Here is an 18,193-nt window from a genome sequence, read left to right on the forward strand (position 1 = left end):
TCCACATTGTTGATTTTCTTAGACTCGGATGTCACGCAGGTAGCTTTAATCTCCCACGTGGTAAGGTCAATTGCTGCTGTTACCACAAATGCTTCTGTTGTTGATTTCATTTGTTTGGACTCGGATGACATGCAGGTAGCTATAATCTCCCACGTGGTAAGGTCAATTGCTGCTGTAACCACAAATGCACGACTGACTTCTGTTGTTGATTTCATTTGTTTGTTATTTCTGTCAATGTTCCTCATTCTAACTCTTTTCATCGTATTACACAGGGACGAAAGCTTGACACACGTGTCTATGGAAACGACATTGGTATAAGGGACTGTTCTTATTCCCTTCTTTCTGTATAATGATCAATTATCCAAGTAAGCCATTCCACATTGTTGATTTTCTTGGACTCGGATGACACGCAGGTAGCTATAATCTCCCACGTGGTAAGGTCAATTGCTGCTGTAAACACAAATGCACGACTGACTTCTGTTGTTGATTTCATTTGTTTGTTATTTCCTTCAATGTTCCTCATTCTAACTCTTTTCATCGTATTACACAGGGACGAAAGCTTGACACACGTGTCTAAGGAAATCACATTGGTAAAGGGACTGTTCTTATTCCCTTCTTTTTGTTTAATTAATAATTATCCAAGTAAGCCATTCCACATTGTTGATTTTCTTGGACTCGGATGACACACGGGTAGCTCTAATCTCCCACGTGGTAAGGTCAATTGCTTCTGTAACCACAATTGGACGGCTGACTTCTGTTGTTGATTTCATTTGTTTGTTATTTCCTTCAATGTTTCTCATTCTAACACTTCTCATCGTATTGCACAGGGACGAAAGCTTGACACACGTGTCTATGGAAACCACATTGGTATAAGGGACTGTTCTTATTTCCTTCTTTCTGTATAATGATCAATTATCCAAGTAAGCCATTCAACATTGTTGATTTTCTTAGACTCGGATGTCACGCAGGTAGCTTTAATCTCCCACCTGGTAAGGTCAATTGCTGCTGTTATCACAAATGCTTCTGTTGTTGATTTCATTTGTTTGTTATTTCCTTCAATGTTTCTCATTCTAACACTTCTCATCGTATAGCACAGGGACGAAAGCTTGACACACGTGTCTAAGGAAATCACATTGGTAAAAGGGACTGTTCTCATTCTTTTTTTTTTGTTTAATCAACAATTATCCAAGTAAGCCATTCCACATTGTTGATTTTCTTGGACTCGGATGACACGCGGGTAGCTATAATCTCCCACGTGGTAAGGTCAATTGCTGCTGTAACCACAAATGCACGACTGACTTCTGTTGTTGATTTCATTTGTTTGTTATTTCCTTCAATGTTCCTCATTCTAACTCTTTTCATCGTATTACACAGGGACGAAAGCTTGACACACGTGTGTAAGGAAACCACTTTGGTATAAGGGACTGTTCTTATTCCCTTCTTTTTGTTTAATGAACAAGTATCCAAGTAAGCCATTCCACATTGTTGATTTTCTTGGACTCGGATGTCACGCAGGTAGCTATAATCTCCCACGTGGTAAGGTCAATTGCTGCTGTAACCACAAATGCACGACTGACTTCTGTTGTTGATTTCATTTGTTTGTTATTTCCTTCTATGTTTCTCATTCTAACACTATTCATCGTATTGCACAGGGACGAAAGCTTGACACACGTGTCTAAGGAAACAACTTTGGTTTATACCAAAGTTGTGTGTCAAGGAAGGGACTGTTCTTATTCCCTTTTTTTGTTTAATCAACAATTATCCAAGTAGGCCATTCCACATTGTTGAGTTTCTTGGACTCGGATGACACGCGGGTAGCTATAATCTCCCACGTGGTAAGGTCAATTGCTGCTGTAACCACAAATGCACGACTGACTTCTGTTGTTGATTTCATTTGTTTGTTATTTCCTTCAATGTTCCTCATTCTAACTCTTTTCATCGTATTACACAGGGACGAAAGCTTGACACACGTGTGTAAGGAAACAACTTTGGTATAAGGGACTGTTCTTATTCCCTTTTCAATCAACAATTATCCAAGTAGGCCATTCCACATTGTTGATTTTCTTGGACTCGGATGTCACGCAGGTAGCTATAATCTCCCACGTGGTAAGGTCAATTGCTGCTGTAACCACAAATGCACGACTGACTTCTGTTGTTGATTTCATTCGTTTGTTATTTCCTTCAATGTTTCTCATTCTAACACTTTTCATCGTATTGCACAGGGACGAAAGCTTGACACACGTGTCTAAGGAAATCACATTGGTAAAGGGACTGTTCTCATTCCCTTCTTTTTGTTTAATTAACAATTATCCAAGTAAGCCATTCCACATTGTTGATTTTCTTAGACTCGGATGTCACGCAGGTAGCTATAATCTCCCACGTAGTAAGGTCAATTGCTGCTGTAACCACAAATGCACGACTGACTTCTGTTGTTGATTTCATTTGTTTGTTATTTCCTTCTATGTTTCTCATTCTAACACTTTTCATCGTTTTGCACAGGGACGAAAGCTTGACACACGTGTCTAAGGAAATCACATTGGTAGAAGGGACTGTTCTTATTCCCTTCTTTCTGTATAATGATCAATTATCCAAGTAAGCAATTCCACATTGTTGATTTTCTTGGACTCGGATGACACGCAGGTAGCTATAATTTCCCACGTGGTAAGGTCAATTGCTGCTGTAACCACAAATGCACGACTGACTTCTGTTGTTGATTTCATTTGTCTGTAATTTCCTTCTATGTTTCTCATTCTAACACTATTCATCGTATTGCACAGGGACGAAAGCTTGAAACACGTGTCTTAGGAAACAACTTTGGTATAAGGGACTGTTCTTATTCCCTTTTTTTGTTCAATCAACAATTATCCAAGTAGAACATTCCACATTGTTGATTTTCTTGGACTCGGATGTCACGCAGGTAGCTATAATCTCCCACGTGGTAAGGTCAATTGCTGCTGTAACCACAAATGCACGACTGACTTCTGTTGTTGATTTCATTCGTTTGTTATTTCCTTCAATGTTTCTCATTCTAACACTTTTCATCGTATTGCACAGCTTGACACACGTGTCTAAGGAAATCACATTGGTAAAGGGACTGTTCTCATTCCCTTCTTCTTGTTTAATGAAGAATTATCCAAGTAAGCAATTCCACATTGTTGATTTTCTTGGACACGGATGTCACGCAGGTAGCTATAATCTCCCACGTGGTAAAATCAATTGCTGCTGTAACCACAATTGGACGGCTGACTTCTGTTGTTGATTTCATTTGTTTGTTATTTCCTTCAATGTTTCCCATTCTAACACTTTTCATCGTATTGCTGAGGAACGAAAGCTTAACACACGTGTCTATGGAAACCACATTGGTATAAGTGACTGTTCTTATTCCTTTCTTTCTGTATAATGATCAATTATCCAAGTAAGCAATTCCACATTGTTGATTTTCTTGGACTCGGATGACACGCAGGTAGCTATAATTTCCCACGTGGTAAGGTCAATTGCTGCTGTAACCACAAATGCACGACTGACTTCAGTTGTTGATTTCATTTGTTTATTTCCTTCAATGTTTCTCATTCTAACACTTCTCATCGTATTGCACAGGGACGAAAGCTTGACACACGTGTCTAAGGAAATCACATTGGTAAAGGGACTGTTCTTATTCCTTTTTTTCTGTATAATGATCAATTATCCAAGTAAGCAATTCCACATTGTTGATTTTCTTGGACTCGGATGACACGCAGGTAGCTATAATTTCCCACGTGGTAAGGTCAATTGCTGCTGTAACCACAAATGCACGACTGACTTCTGTTGTTGATATTTCATTTGTTTGTTATTTCCTTCAATGTTCCTCATTCTAACACTTCTCATCGTATTGCACAGGGACGAAAGCTTGACACACGTGTCTATGGAAACCACATTGGTATAAGTGACTGTTCTTATTCCTTTCTTTCTGTATAATGATCAATTATCCAAGTAAGCCATTCCACATTGTTGATTTTCTTGGACTCGGATGACACGCAGGTAGCTATAATTTCCCACGTGGTAAGGTCAATTGCTGCTGTAACCACAAATGCACGACTGACTTCTGTTGTTGATTTCATTTGTTTATTTCCTTCAATGTTTCTCATTCTAACACTTCTCATCGTATTGCACAGGGACGAAAGCTTGACACACGTGTCTAAGGAAATCACATTGGTAAAAGGGACTGTTCTCATTCCCTTTTTTTTGTTTAATTAACAATTATTCAAGTAAGCCATTCCACATTGTTGATTTTCTTGGACTCGGATGACACGCAGGTAGCTATAATCTCCCACGTGGTAAGGTCAATTGCTGCTGTAACCACAATTGGACGGCTGACTTCTGTTGTTGATTTCATTTGTTTGTTATTTCCGTCAATGTTCCTCATTCTAACTCTTTTCATCGTATAACACAGGGACGAAAGCTTGACACACGTGTCTAAGGAAACCACTTTGGTATAAGGTACTGTTCTTATTCCCTTCTTTTTGTTTAATGAACAAGTATCCAAGTAAGCCATTCCACATTGTTGATTTTCTTGGACTCGGATGTCACGCAGGTAGCTATAATCTCCCACGTGGTAAGGTCAATTGCTGCTGTAAACACAAATGCACGACTGACTTCTGTTGTTGATTTCATTTGTTTGTTATTTCCTTCAATGTTCCTCATTCTAACTCTTTTCATCGTATTACACAGGGACGAAAGCTTAACACACGTGTCTATGGAAACCACATTGGTATAAGTGACTGTTCTTATTCCTTTCTTTCTGTATAATGATCAATTATCCAAGTAAGCAATTCCACATTGTTGATTTTCTTGGACTCGGATGACACGCAGGTAGCTATAATTTCCCACGTGGTAAGGTCAATTGCTGCTGTAACCACAAATGCACGACTGACTTCTGTTGTTGATTTCATTTGTTTGTTATTTCCTTCAATGTTTCTCATTCTAACACTTCTCATCGTATTGCACAGGGACGAAAGCTTGACACACGTGTCTATGGAAACCACATTGGTATAAGGGACTGTTCTTATTCCCTTCTTTCTGTATAATGATCAATTATCCAAGTGAGCCATTCCACATTGTTGATTTTCTTGGACTCGGATGACACGCAGGTAGCTATAATCTCCCACGTGGTAAGGTCAATTGCTGCTGTAAACACAAATGCACGACTGACTTCTGTTGTTGATTTCATTTGTTTGTTATTTCCTTCAATGTTCCTCATTCTAACTCTTTTCATCGTATTACACAGGGACGAAAGCTTGACACACGTGTCTAAGGAAATCACATTGGTAAAGGGACTGTTCTTATTCCCTTCTTTTTGTTTAATTAACAATTATCCAAGTAAGCCATTCCACATTGTTGATTTTCTTGGACTCGGATGACACGCAGGTAGCTATAATCTCACACGTGGTAAGGTCAATTGCTGCTGTTACCACAAATGCTTCTGTTGTTGATTTCATTTGTTTGTTATTTCCTTCAATGTTCCTCATTCTAACTCTTTTCATCGTATTACACGGGGACGAAAGCTTGACACACGTGTCTAAGGAAACCACTTTGCTATAAGGGACTGTTCTTATTCCCTTCTTTTTGTTTAATGATCAATTATCCAAGTAAGCCATTCCACATTGTTGATTTTCTTGGACTCGGATGACACGCAGGTAGCTATAATCTCCCACGTGGTAAGGTCAATTGCTGCTGTAACCACAAATGCACGACTGACTTCTGTTGTTGATTTCATTTGTTTGTTATTTCCTTCAATGTTCCTCATTCTAACTCTTTTCATCGTATTACACAGGGACGAAAGCTTGACACACGTGTCTAAGGAAACCACTTTGGTATAAGGGACTGTTCTTATTCCCTTCTTTTTGTTTAATGAACAAGTATCCAAGTAAGCCATTCCACATTGTTGATTTTCTTGGACTCGGATGTCACGCAGGTAGCTATAATCTCCCACGTGGTAAAATCAATTGCTGCTGTAACCACAATTGGACGGCTGACTTCTGTTGTTGATTTCATTTGTTTGTTATTTCCTTCAATGTTTCCCATTCTAACACTTTTCATCGTATTGCTGAGGAACGAAAGCTTGACACACGTGTCTAAGGAAACCACTTTGGTATAAGGGACTGTTTTTATTCCCTTCTTTTTGTTTAATGAACAATTATCCAAGTAAGCCATTCCACATTAATGATTTTCTTAGACTCGGATGTCACGCAGGTAGCTATAATCTCCCACGTGGTAAGGTCAATTGCTTCTGTAACCACAAATGCACGACTGACTTCTGTTGTTGATTTCATTTGTTTATTTCCTTCAATGTTCCTCATTCTAACAGTTCTCATCGTATTGCACAGGGACGAAAGCTTGACACACGTGTCTAAGGAAATCACATTGGTAAAGGGACTGTTCTTATTCCCTTCTTTTTGTTTAATTAACAATTATCCAAGTAAGCCATTCCACATTGTTGATTTTCTTGGTCTCGGATGACACACGGGTAGCTATAATCTCCCTCGTGGTAAGGTCAATTGCTTCTGTAACCACAATTGGACGGCTGACTTCTGTTGTTGATTTCATTTGTTTGTTATTTCCTTCAATGTTTCTCATTCTAACTCTTTTCATCGTATTGCACAGGGACGAAAGCTTGACACACGTGTCTATGGAAACCACATTGGTATAAGGGACTGTTCTTATTCCCTTCTTTCTGTATAATGATCAATTATCCAAGTAAGCCATTCCACTTTGTTGATTTTCTTAGACTCGGATGTCACGCAGGTAGCTTTAATCTCCCACGTGGTAAGGTCAATTGCTGCTGTTACCACAAATGCTTCTGTTGTTGATTTCATTTGTTTGTTATTTCCTTCAATGTTCCTCATTCTAACTCTTTTCATCGTATTACACGGGGACGAAAGCTTGACACACGTGTCTAAGGAAACCACTTTGCTATAAGGGACTGTTCTTATTCCCTTCTTTTTGTTTAATGATCAATTATCCAAGTCAGCCATTCCACATTGTTGATTTTCTTGGACTCGGATGACACGCAGGTAGCTATAATCTCCCACGTGGTAAGGTCAATTGCTGCTGTAACCACAAATGCACGACTGACTTCTGTTGTTGATTTCATTTGTTTGTTATTTCCTTCAATGTTCCTCATTCTAACTCTTTTCATCGTATTACACAGGGACGAAAGCTTGACACACGTGTCTATGGAAACCACATTTTTATAAGGGACTGTTCTTATTCCCTTCTTTCTGTATAATGATCAATTATCCAAGTAAGCCATTCCACATTGTTGATTTTCTTAGACTCGGATGTCACGCAGGTAGCTATAATCTCCCACGTGGTAAAATCAATTGCTGCTGTAACCACAATTGGACGGCTGACTTCTGTTGTTGATTTCATTTGTTTGTTATTTCCTTCAATGTTTCCCATTCTAACACTTTTCATCGTATTGCTGAGGAACGAAAGCTTGACACACGTGTCTAAGGAAACCACTTTGGTATAAGGGACTGTTTTTATTCCCTTCTTTTTGTTTAATGAACAATTATCCAACTAAGCCATTCCACATTAATGATTTTCTTAGACTCGGATGTCACGCAGGTAGCTATAATCTCCCACGTGGTAAGGTCAATTGCTTCTGTAACCACAAATGCACGACTGACTTCTGTTGTTGATTTCATTTGTTTATTTCCTTCAATGTTTCTCATTCTAACACTTCTCATCGTATTGCACAGGGACGAAAGCTTGACACACGTGTCTAAGGAAATCACATTGGTAAAAGGGACTTTTCTCATTCCTTTTTTTTTGTTTAATTAACAATTATCCAAGTAAGCCATTCCACATTGTTGATTTTCTTGGACTCGGATGACACGCGGGTAGCTATAATCTCCCACGTGGTAAGGTCAATTGCTGCTGTAACCACAAATGCACGACTGACTTCTGTTGTTGATTTCATTTGTTTGTAATTTCCTTCTATGTTTCTCATTCTAACACTATTCATCGTATTGCACAGGGACGAAAGCTTGACACACGTGTCTTAGGAAACAACTTTGGTATAAGGGACTGTTCTTATTCCCTTTTTTTGTTAAATCAACAATTATCCAAGTAGGCCATTCCACATTGTTGATTTTCTTGGACTCGGATGTCACGCAGGTAGCTATAATCTCCCACGTGGTAAGGTCAATTGCTGCTGTAACCACAAATGCACGACTGACTTCTGTTATTGATTTCATTCGTTTGTTATTTCCTTCAATGTTTCTCATTCTAACACTTTTCATCGTATTGCACAGGGACGAAAGCTTGACACACGTGTCTAAGGAAATCACATTGGTAAAGGGACTGTTCTCATTCCCTTCTTTTTGTTTAATTAACAATTATCCAAGTAAGCCATTCCACATTGTTGATTTTCTTAGACTCGGATGTCACGCCGGTAGCTATAATCTCCCACGTGGTAAGGTCAATTGCTGCTGTAACCACAAATGCACGACTGACTTCTGTTGTTGATTTCATTTGTTTGTTATTTCCGTCAATGTTCCTCATTCTAACTCTTTTCATCGTATTACACAGGGACGAAAGCTTGACACACGTGTCTATGGAAACCACATTGGTATAAGTGACTGTTCTCATTCCTTTCTTTCTGTATAATGATCAATTATCCAAGTAAGCAATTCCACATTGTTGATTTTCTTGGACTCGGATGACACGCAGGTAGCTATAATTTCCCACGTGGTAAGGTCAATTGCTGCTGTAACCACAAATGCACGACTGACTTCTGTTGTTGATTTCATTTGTTTGTTATTTCCTTCAATGTTTCTCATTCTAACACTTCTCATCGTATTGCACAGGGACGAAAGCTTGACACACGTGTCTATGGAAACCACATTGGTATAAGGGACTGTTCTTATTCCCTTCTTTCTGTATAATGATCAATTATCCAAGTAAGCCATTCCACATTTTATTTGATTGATTCGGTCTTCACTTGATGGAAATTCATTTTAAATAAATAATAATACACTGCTGATTTCCACAAAATTTATTGATGTTTAAATGACGACAATTGTTTCGCTACACTGTAGCTTTTTCAAGTCGGGTGCTGAACTGAGCATTCCCAAAGTATAACATTCATTTAAATAGGTATTGGCAACATAGTTGAGAAGAAAAATGTGTTTTAAATGAGGTAATGAGAAAATTTGATTTGAATGAGGTAATTAACATTATATTGGAGGGTGCTGCTGGTTAAAGATGTTAAGTAGCGGTGATCTATTTACATCTGTTTGTTCATTCAGAAGGACCTTCTTGGAATTGTACCTGTTTATTTCTAGAGATTCTAAGAGTGTGAGTCTAGAACTCTTGTTTTCTGTATGGAGGATCTGGTAATTATTGTTGAACTCATGTCGGCATTCTTTTAGGTGGTTGGCGTATGTAGAATGGGTGGTGTTGGATGTGAAACTCTTCTGATGTTCATGGATTCTCTTTTTGAAGGATCTTTCGGTTTGGCCTATATAAACCATGTGACAATCCCCGCATTTTAACTTGTAGACTCCAGATTTGTTGTCTTTGTTTGTTTTATCTTTATTATTTCTGACGAAAGTTCCCAAATTATTGTTTGTCTTGAAGGATACTTTGAGATTGAATTTATCTTTGAAATACTTAGCAATACGCTCGGAAGTTCGATTAACGTAGGTTAAAGATATGTACTTTTTGGTGTCATCTTTTATGTGGGAAGGGTACGCTAACAGCAAAGCATGTTTTATTTGTTTATTGAACAGGATCTTATCTATGATGGTAGGGTTATAACCGTTATTGATTGCTATTTGTTTGATTAAATTTAATTCTGTGTTGAAATGATCGTGATTCATAGGTATGGTTATTAGTCTATGGATCATAGAATTGTAAGCGGCCATCTTGTGACTATATGGATGATTAGAAGTGATGTGAATGGTGGTATCAGTATGGGTAGGTTTGTGAAATATACTGAAGTTATGTGTGTCGTTCAGTTTAGAAATTGAAATGTCTAGGAAGTTTATTCTACTATTCATTTCTTCTTCTACTGTAAATTTCATGTTAGGATGGATTTCATTAATAAACTTCATAAACATGCTTAGCTGTCTGTTAGTACCTCTAAAGCAGCAGAATATATCGTCTACATATCTGTACCAATAAAGGAAATATTTAAATAATGGATGTGTGCGGATTTTCTTTTCTAAATTGTCCATGAAAATTTCGGCTAGTATTGAACTTAGAGGATTACCCATGATTAGACCTTCGTCGGAGCAATAAATAGTTTCATTGAATTGAAAGTAGTTCTGTTTTAAACAAATTTCAAGACAATTTAAAATATCGACTTTTATGATAGGGTTGCAATTATTTTTAGTAAGTAGTTGTTCGACTAGTTGAATGGTTTCTATTGGGGGGATACTGGGGAATAAATTTTGTACGTCAAACGAAATGAATTTAGAGTTTTTAGGTAAATGGATATGTTTGATATTATTGATTAATTCTAAACTGTTTTTTATGGCGTATTCAGCGTGAAATTTTGTTTCTTTTCGAATGATAGGGATCAATATTCTAGATAATTTTATGCTAGGAGATGTAGTGAATGAAACTACTGGTCTAATCGGGTAATTCTGCTTATGTAGTTTTAATAATGAATATAATTTTGGAGCTTGTGGGTTCATTAAGGTGAGTTTGAATTTTGGGATGTTCTGAAATATGCTCACTGATTGGTTTATCAGGTATTTGATTTGTTTTTGAAACTGTTCAGTTGGGTCTTTATCAATTATTTTGAATTTATCAGGGGTTAAAAATGCTTTCGTTTTATTAATGTATTCATTTCTCGGTATTATGACTATACTATTTCCCTTATCGGCTCGAGTGAAAACTAATTCATTCAAGTTGCTTTTTTCTTTGATTGATTCAACTAATTTTTGGTCTTTGGATTTCGAGGTTTTTTGTTCAGATTTAATTATGTTAGCGATGTTATATTTATCAAAATTTAAATGTAAATTATTGTCTGTTGTGGGAATTGACTTGATAGCAATTTCCGAGTCAACTGCCAAGCATTCCAAAGATTTCTCATTGCAATGTTTTAGATTGTGTTTGAATCCTTTTTCAAGTAGGGTTGTTTCATTTTCGTCAAATTTAATGTTAGATAAGTTAATGAGTTTAGGGTAAAATTGGTGTGAAGAATAAATTTTAGTTTTTGGTTTTTGTATTTTCGGTTTTCTATTTCTATGGATAAGTGAATTTAATTTCTTACTTTGGATTTGGAATTTCTTATGGATGATTTGGTTGACACGATCTCTGGTATTTCTATCAATAGTATCAAATTCAACAATATGGAGTCTAAAAGTTAGTTCTGAGTGGATTACCTTCAAGTATAAGTTGTTGACGTCTCTTTGGTAATATTCTTTCTTCATGTCAGTTTTCAACCATGTCTTCATACCATGTATTCTTCCTGTGTTGGCTGCCGGGCTTATATTGTTTGTCTTGAGGTTAATGTACTTCGGGAATGTGTTCAGATGCAGGCATTTGGTGTAAAACCAAATGTTTTCGGTATTCTTTCTACTTCTCAGTAGGAGTTTGAAATACCATAAGACCAAGAAGCTGGTTTCAGCTTTTAACAAATATTTGATTGATTCGGTCTTCACTTGATGGAAATTCATTTTAAATAAATAATAATACACTGCTGATTTCCACAAAATTTATTGATGTTTAAATGACGACAATTGTTTCGCTACACTGTAGCTTTTTCAAGTCGGGTGCTGAACTGAGCATTCCCAAAGTATAACATTCATTTAAATAGGTATTGGCAACATAGTTGAGAAGAAAAATGTGTTTTAAATGAGGTAATGAGAAAATTTGATTTGAATGAGGTAATTAACATTATATTGGAGGGTGCTGCTGGTTAAAGATGTTAAGTAGCGGTGATCTATTTACATCTGTTTGTTCATTCAGAAGGACCTTCTTGGAATTGTACCTGTTTATTTCTAGAGATTCTAAGAGTGTGAGTCTAGAACTCTTGTTTTCTGTATGGAGGATCTGGTAATTATTGTTGAACTCATGTCGGCATTCTTTTAGGTGGTTGGCGTATGTAGAATGGGTGGTGTTGGATGTGAAACTCTTCTGATGTTCATGGATTCTCTTTTTGAAGGATCTTCCGGTTTGGCCTATATAAACCATGTGACAATCCCCGCATTTTAACTTGTAGACTCCAGATTTGTTGTCTTTGTTTGTTTTATCTTTATTATTTCTGACGAAAGTTCCCAAATTATTGTTTGTCTTGAAGGATACTTTGAGATTGAATTTATCTTTGAAATACTTAGCAATACGCTCGGAAGTTCGATTAACGTAGGTTAAAGATATGTACTTTTTGGTGTCATCTTTTATGTGGGAAGGGTACGCTAACAGCAAAGCATGTTTTATTTGTTTATTGAACAGGATCTTATCTATGATGGTAGGGTTATAACCGTTATTGATTGCTATTTGTTTGATTAAATTTAATTCTGTGTTGAAATGATCGTGATTCATAGGTATGGTTATTAGTCTATGGATCATAGAATTGTAAGCGGCCATCTTGTGACTATATGGATGATTAGAAGTGATGTGAATGGTGGTATCAGTATGGGTAGGTTTGTGAAATATACTGAAGTTATGTGTGTCGTTCAGTTTAGAAATTGAAATGTCTAGGAAGTTTATTCTACTATTCATTTCTTCTTCTACTGTAAATTTCATGTTAGGATGGATTTCATTAATAAACTTCATAAACATGCTTAGCTGTCTGTTAGTACCTCTAAAGCAGCAGAATATATCGTCTACATATCTGTACCAATAAAGGAAATATTTAAATAATGGATGTGTGCGGATTTTCTTTTCTAAATTGTCCATGAAAATTTCGGCTAGTATTGAACTTAGAGGATTACCCATGATTAGACCTTCGTCGGAGCAATAAATAGTTTCATTGAATTGAAAGTAGTTCTGTTTTAAACAAATTTCAAGACAATTTAAAATATCGACTTTTATGATAGGGTTGCAATTATTTTTAGTAAGTAGTTGTTCGACTAGTTGAATGGTTTCTATTGGGGGGATACTGGGGAATAAATTTTGTACGTCAAACGAAATGAATTTAGAGTTTTTAGGTAAATGGATATGTTTGATATTATTGATTAATTCTAAACTGTTTTTTATGGCGTATTCAGCGTGAAATTTTGTTTCTTTTCGATGATAGGGATCAATATTCTAGATAATTTTATGCTAGGAGATGTAGTGAATGAAACTACTGGTCTAATCGGGTAATTCTGCTTATGTAGTTTTAATAATGAATATAATTTTGGAGCTTGTGGGTTCATTAAGGTGAGTTTGAATTTTGGGATGTTCTGAAATATGCTCACTGATTGGTTTATCAGGTATTTGATTTGTTTTTGAAACTGTTCAGTTGGGTCTTTATCAATTATTTTGAATTTATCAGGGGTTAAAAATGCTTTCGTTTTATTAATGTATTCATTTCTCGGTATTATGACTATACTATTTCCCTTATCGGCTCGAGTGAAAACTAATTCATTCAAGTTGCTTTTTTCTTTGATTGATTCAACTAATTTTTGGTCTTTGGATTTCGAGGTTTTTTGTTCAGATTTAATTATGTTAGCGATGTTATATTTATCAAAATTTAAATGTAAATTATTGTCTGTTGTGGGAATTGACTTGATAGCAATTTCCGAGTCAACTGCCAAGCATTCCAAAGATTTCTCATTGCAATGTTTTAGATTGTGTTTGAATCCTTTTTCAAGTAGGGTTGTTTCATTTTCGTCAAATTTAATGTTAGATAAGTTAATGAGTTTAGGGTAAAATTGGTGTGAAGAATAAATTTTAGTTTTTGGTTTTTGTATTTTCGGTTTTCTATTTCTATGGATAAGTGAATTTAATTTCTTACTTTGGATTTGGAATTTCTTATGGATGATTTGGTTGACACGATCTCTGGTATTTCTATCAATAGTATCAAATTCAACAATATGGAGTCTAAAAGTTAGTTCTGAGTGGATTACCTTCAAGTATAAGTTGTTGACGTCTCTTTGGTAATATTCTTTCTTCATGTCAGTTTTCAACCATGTCTTCATACCATGTATTCTTCCTGTGTTGGCTGCCGGGCTTATATTGTTTGTCTTGAGGTTAATGTACTTCGGGAATGTGTTCAGATGCAGGCATTTGGTGTAAAACCAAATGTTTTCGGTATTCTTTCTACTTCTCAGTAGGAGTTTGAAATACCATAAGACCAAGAAGCTGGTTTCAGCTTTTAACAAATATTTGATTGATTCGGTCTTCACTTGATGGAAATTCATTTTAAATAAATAATAATACACTGCTGATTTCCACAAAATTTATTGATGTTTAAATGACGACAATTGTTTCGCTACACTGTAGCTTTTTCAAGTCGGGTGCTGAACTGAGCATTCCCAAAGTATAACATTCATTTAAATAGGTATTGGCAACATAGTTGAGAAGAAAAATGTGTTTTAAATGAGGTAATGAGAAAATTTGATTTGAATGAGGTAATTAACATTATATTGGAGGGTGCTGCTGGTTAAAGATGTTAAGTAGCGGTGATCTATTTACATCTGTTTGTTCATTCAGAAGGACCTTCTTGGAATTGTACCTGTTTATTTCTAGAGATTCTAAGAGTGTGAGTCTAGAACTCTTGTTTTCTGTATGGAGGATCTGGTAATTATTGTTGAACTCATGTCGGCATTCTTTTAGGTGGTTGGCGTATGTAGAATGGGTGGTGTTGGATGTGAAACTCTTCTGATGTTCATGGATTCTCTTTTTGAAGGATCTTCCGGTTTGGCCTATATAAACCATGTGACAATCCCCGCATTTTAACTTGTAGACTCCAGATTTGTTGTCTTTGTTTGTTTTATCTTTATTATTTCTGACGAAAGTTCCCAAATTATTGTTTGTCTTGAAGGATACTTTGAGATTGAATTTATCTTTGAAATACTTAGCAATACGCTCGGAAGTTCGATTAACGTAGGTTAAAGATATGTACTTTTTGGTGTCATCTTTTATGTGGGAAGGGTACGCTAACAGCAAAGCATGTTTTATTTGTTTATTGAACAGGATCTTATCTATGATGGTAGGGTTATAACCGTTATTGATTGCTATTTGTTTGATTAAATTTAATTCTGTGTTGAAATGATCGTGATTCATAGGTATGGTTATTAGTCTATGGATCATAGAATTGTAAGCGGCCATCTTGTGACTATATGGATGATTAGAAGTGATGTGAATGGTGGTATCAGTATGGGTAGGTTTGTGAAATATACTGAAGTTATGTGTGTCGTTCAGTTTAGAAATTGAAATGTCTAGGAAGTTTATTCTACTATTCATTTCTTCTTCTACTGTAAATTTCATGTTAGGATGGATTTCATTAATAAACTTCATAAACATGCTTAGCTGTCTGTTAGTACCTCTAAAGCAGCAGAATATATCGTCTACATATCTGTACCAATAAAGGAAATATTTAAATAATGGATGTGTGCGGATTTTCTTTTCTAAATTGTCCATGAAAATTTCGGCTAGTATTGAACTTAGAGGATTACCCATGATTAGACCTTCGTCGGAGCAATAAATAGTTTCATTGAATTGAAAGTAGTTCTGTTTTAAACAAATTTCAAGACAATTTAAAATATCGACTTTTATGATAGGGTTGCAATTATTTTTAGTAAGTAGTTGTTCGACTAGTTGAATGGTTTCTATTGGGGGGATACTGGGGAATAAATTTTGTACGTCAAACGAAATGAATTTAGAGTTTTTAGGTAAATGGATATGTTTGATATTATTGATTAATTCTAAACTGTTTTTTATGGCGTATTCAGCGTGAAATTTTGTTTCTTTTCGAATGATAGGGATCAATATTCTAGATAATTTTATGCTAGGAGATGTAGTGAATGAAACTACTGGTCTAATCGGGTAATTCTGCTTATGTAGTTTTAATAATGAATATAATTTTGGAGCTTGTGGGTTCATTAAGGTGAGTTTGAATTTTGGGATGTTCTGAAATATGCTCACTGATTGGTTTATCAGGTATTTGATTTGTTTTTGAAACTGTTCAGTTGGGTCTTTATCAATTATTTTGAATTTATCAGGGGTTAAAAATGCTTTCGTTTTATTAATGTATTCATTTCTCGGTATTATGACTATACTATTTCCCTTATCGGCTCGAGTGAAAACTAATTCATTCAAGTTGCTTTTTTCTTTGATTGATTCAACTAATTTTTGGTCTTTGGATTTCGAGGTTTTTTGTTCAGATTTAATTATGTTAGCGATGTTATATTTATCAAAATTTAAATGTAAATTATTGTCTGTTGTGGGAATTGACTTGATAGCAATTTCCGAGTCAACTGCCAAGCATTCCAAAGATTTCTCATTGCAATGTTTTAGATTGTGTTTGAATCCTTTTTCAAGTAGGGTTGTTTCATTTTCGTCAAATTTAATGTTAGATAAGTTAATGAGTTTAGGGTAAAATTGGTGTGAAGAATAAATTTTAGTTTTTGGTTTTTGTATTTTCGGTTTTCTATTTCTATGGATAAGTGAATTTAATTTCTTACTTTGGATTTGGAATTTCTTATGGATGATTTGGTTGACACGATCTCTGGTATTTCTATCAATAGTATCAAATTCAACAATATGGAGTCTAAAAGTTAGTTCTGAGTGGATTACCTTCAAGTATAAGTTGTTGACGTCTCTTTGGTAATATTCTTTCTTCATGTCAGTTTTCAACCATGTCTTCATACCATGTATTCTTCCTGTGTTGGCTGCCGGGCTTATATTGTTTGTCTTGAGGTTAATGTACTTCGGGAATGTGTTCAGATGCAGGCATTTGGTGTAAAACCAAATGTTTTCGGTATTCTTTCTACTTCTCAGTAGGAGTTTGAAATACCATAAGACCAAGAAGCTGGTTTCAGCTTTTAACAAATATTTGATTGATTCGGTCTTCACTTGATGGAAATTCATTTTAAATAAATAATAATACACTGCTGATTTCCACAAAATTTATTGATGTTTAAATGACGACAATTGTTTCGCTACACTGTAGCTTTTTCAAGTCGGGTGCTGAACTGAGCATTCCCAAAGTATAACATTCATTTAAATAGGTATTGGCAACATAGTTGAGAAGAAAAATGTGTTTTAAATGAGGTAATGAGAAAATTTGATTTGAATGAGGTAATTAACATTATATTGGAGGGTGCTGCTGGTTAAAGATGTTAAGTAGCGGTGATCTATTTACATCTGTTTGTTCATTCAGAAGGACCTTCTTGGAATTGTACCTGTTTATTTCTAGAGATTCTAAGAGTGTGAGTCTAGAACTCTTGTTTTCTGTATGGAGGATCTGGTAATTATTGTTGAACTCATGTCGGCATTCTTTTAGGTGGTTGGCGTATGTAGAATGGGTGGTGTTGGATGTGAAACTCTTCTGATGTTCATGGATTCTCTTTTTGAAGGATCTTCCGGTTTGGCCTATATAAACCATGTGACAATCCCCGCATTTTAACTTGTAGACTCCAGATTTGTTGTCTTTGTTTGTTTTATCTTTATTATTTCTGACGAAAGTTCCCAAATTATTGTTTGTCTTGAAGGATACTTTGAGATTGAATTTATCTTTGAAATACTTAGCAATACGCTCGGAAGTTCGATTAACGTAGGTTAAAGATATGTACTTTTTGGTGTCATCTTTTATGTGGGAAGGGTACGCTAACAGCAAAGCCTGTTTTATTTGTTTATTGAACAGGATCTTATCTATGATGGTAGGGTTATAACCGTTATTGATTGCTATTTGTTTGATTAAATTTAATTCTGTGTTGAAATGATCGTGATTCATAGGTATGGTTATTAGTCTATGGATCATAGAATTGTAAGCGGCCATCTTGTGACTATATGGATGATTAGAAGTGATGTGAATGGTGGTATCAGTATGGGTAGGTTTGTGAAATATACTGAAGTTATGTGTGTCGTTCAGTTTAGAAATTGAAATGTCTAGGAAGTTTATTCTACTATTCATTTCTTCTTCTACTGTAAATTTCATGTTAGGATGGATTTCATTAATAAACTTCATAAACATGCTTAGCTGTCTGTTAGTACCTCTAAAGCAGCAGAATATATCGTCTACATATCTGTACCAATAAAGGAAATATTTAAA

At 35.6% G+C, this 18,193-nt stretch overlaps 4 protein-coding genes across 4 annotated transcripts; all 4 read right to left on the bottom strand.

Annotated features, from left to right (window-relative positions):
* Positions 1–9,218: 9,218 nt before the first annotated feature.
* On the bottom strand, positions 9,219–10,067 carry LOC123675373. Its single transcript, XM_045610727.1, has one exon. The coding sequence runs from the start codon at positions 10,065–10,067 to the stop codon at positions 9,219–9,221; it is 849 nt and encodes a 282-aa protein (XP_045466683.1).
* Positions 10,068–11,889: 1,822 nt separating this feature from the next.
* Positions 11,890–12,738, bottom strand: LOC123675374. The gene has a single exon (XM_045610728.1). The coding sequence runs from the start codon at positions 12,736–12,738 to the stop codon at positions 11,890–11,892; it is 849 nt and encodes a 282-aa protein (XP_045466684.1).
* Positions 12,739–14,559: 1,821 nt separating this feature from the next.
* Positions 14,560–15,408, bottom strand: LOC123675375. Its single transcript, XM_045610729.1, has one exon. It carries the CDS (start codon positions 15,406–15,408, stop codon positions 14,560–14,562), a length of 849 nt encoding a protein of 282 aa, XP_045466685.1.
* Positions 15,409–17,230: 1,822 nt separating this feature from the next.
* LOC123675376 lies at positions 17,231–18,079 on the bottom strand. Its single transcript, XM_045610730.1, has one exon. It carries the CDS (start codon positions 18,077–18,079, stop codon positions 17,231–17,233), a length of 849 nt encoding a protein of 282 aa, XP_045466686.1.
* Between the last annotated feature and the right edge of the window lie 114 nt (positions 18,080–18,193).

The sequence above is a fragment of the Harmonia axyridis genome, chromosome 3 (assembly GCF_914767665.1).
Source record: "Harmonia axyridis chromosome 3, icHarAxyr1.1, whole genome shotgun sequence".
NCBI classification, from domain to species: Eukaryota; Metazoa; Arthropoda; class Insecta; order Coleoptera; family Coccinellidae; genus Harmonia; species Harmonia axyridis.

What these genes read in the sequence shown, in the direction of transcription:
- LOC123675373 (XM_045610727.1), bottom strand. Translation starts at nt 10,067, where the DNA reads ATGAAATTTACAGTAGAAGAAGAAATGAATAGTAGAATAAACTTCCTA.
- LOC123675374 (XM_045610728.1), bottom strand. Translation starts at nt 12,738, where the DNA reads ATGAAATTTACAGTAGAAGAAGAAATGAATAGTAGAATAAACTTCCTA.
- LOC123675375 (XM_045610729.1), bottom strand. Translation starts at nt 15,408, where the DNA reads ATGAAATTTACAGTAGAAGAAGAAATGAATAGTAGAATAAACTTCCTA.
- LOC123675376 (XM_045610730.1), bottom strand. Translation starts at nt 18,079, where the DNA reads ATGAAATTTACAGTAGAAGAAGAAATGAATAGTAGAATAAACTTCCTA.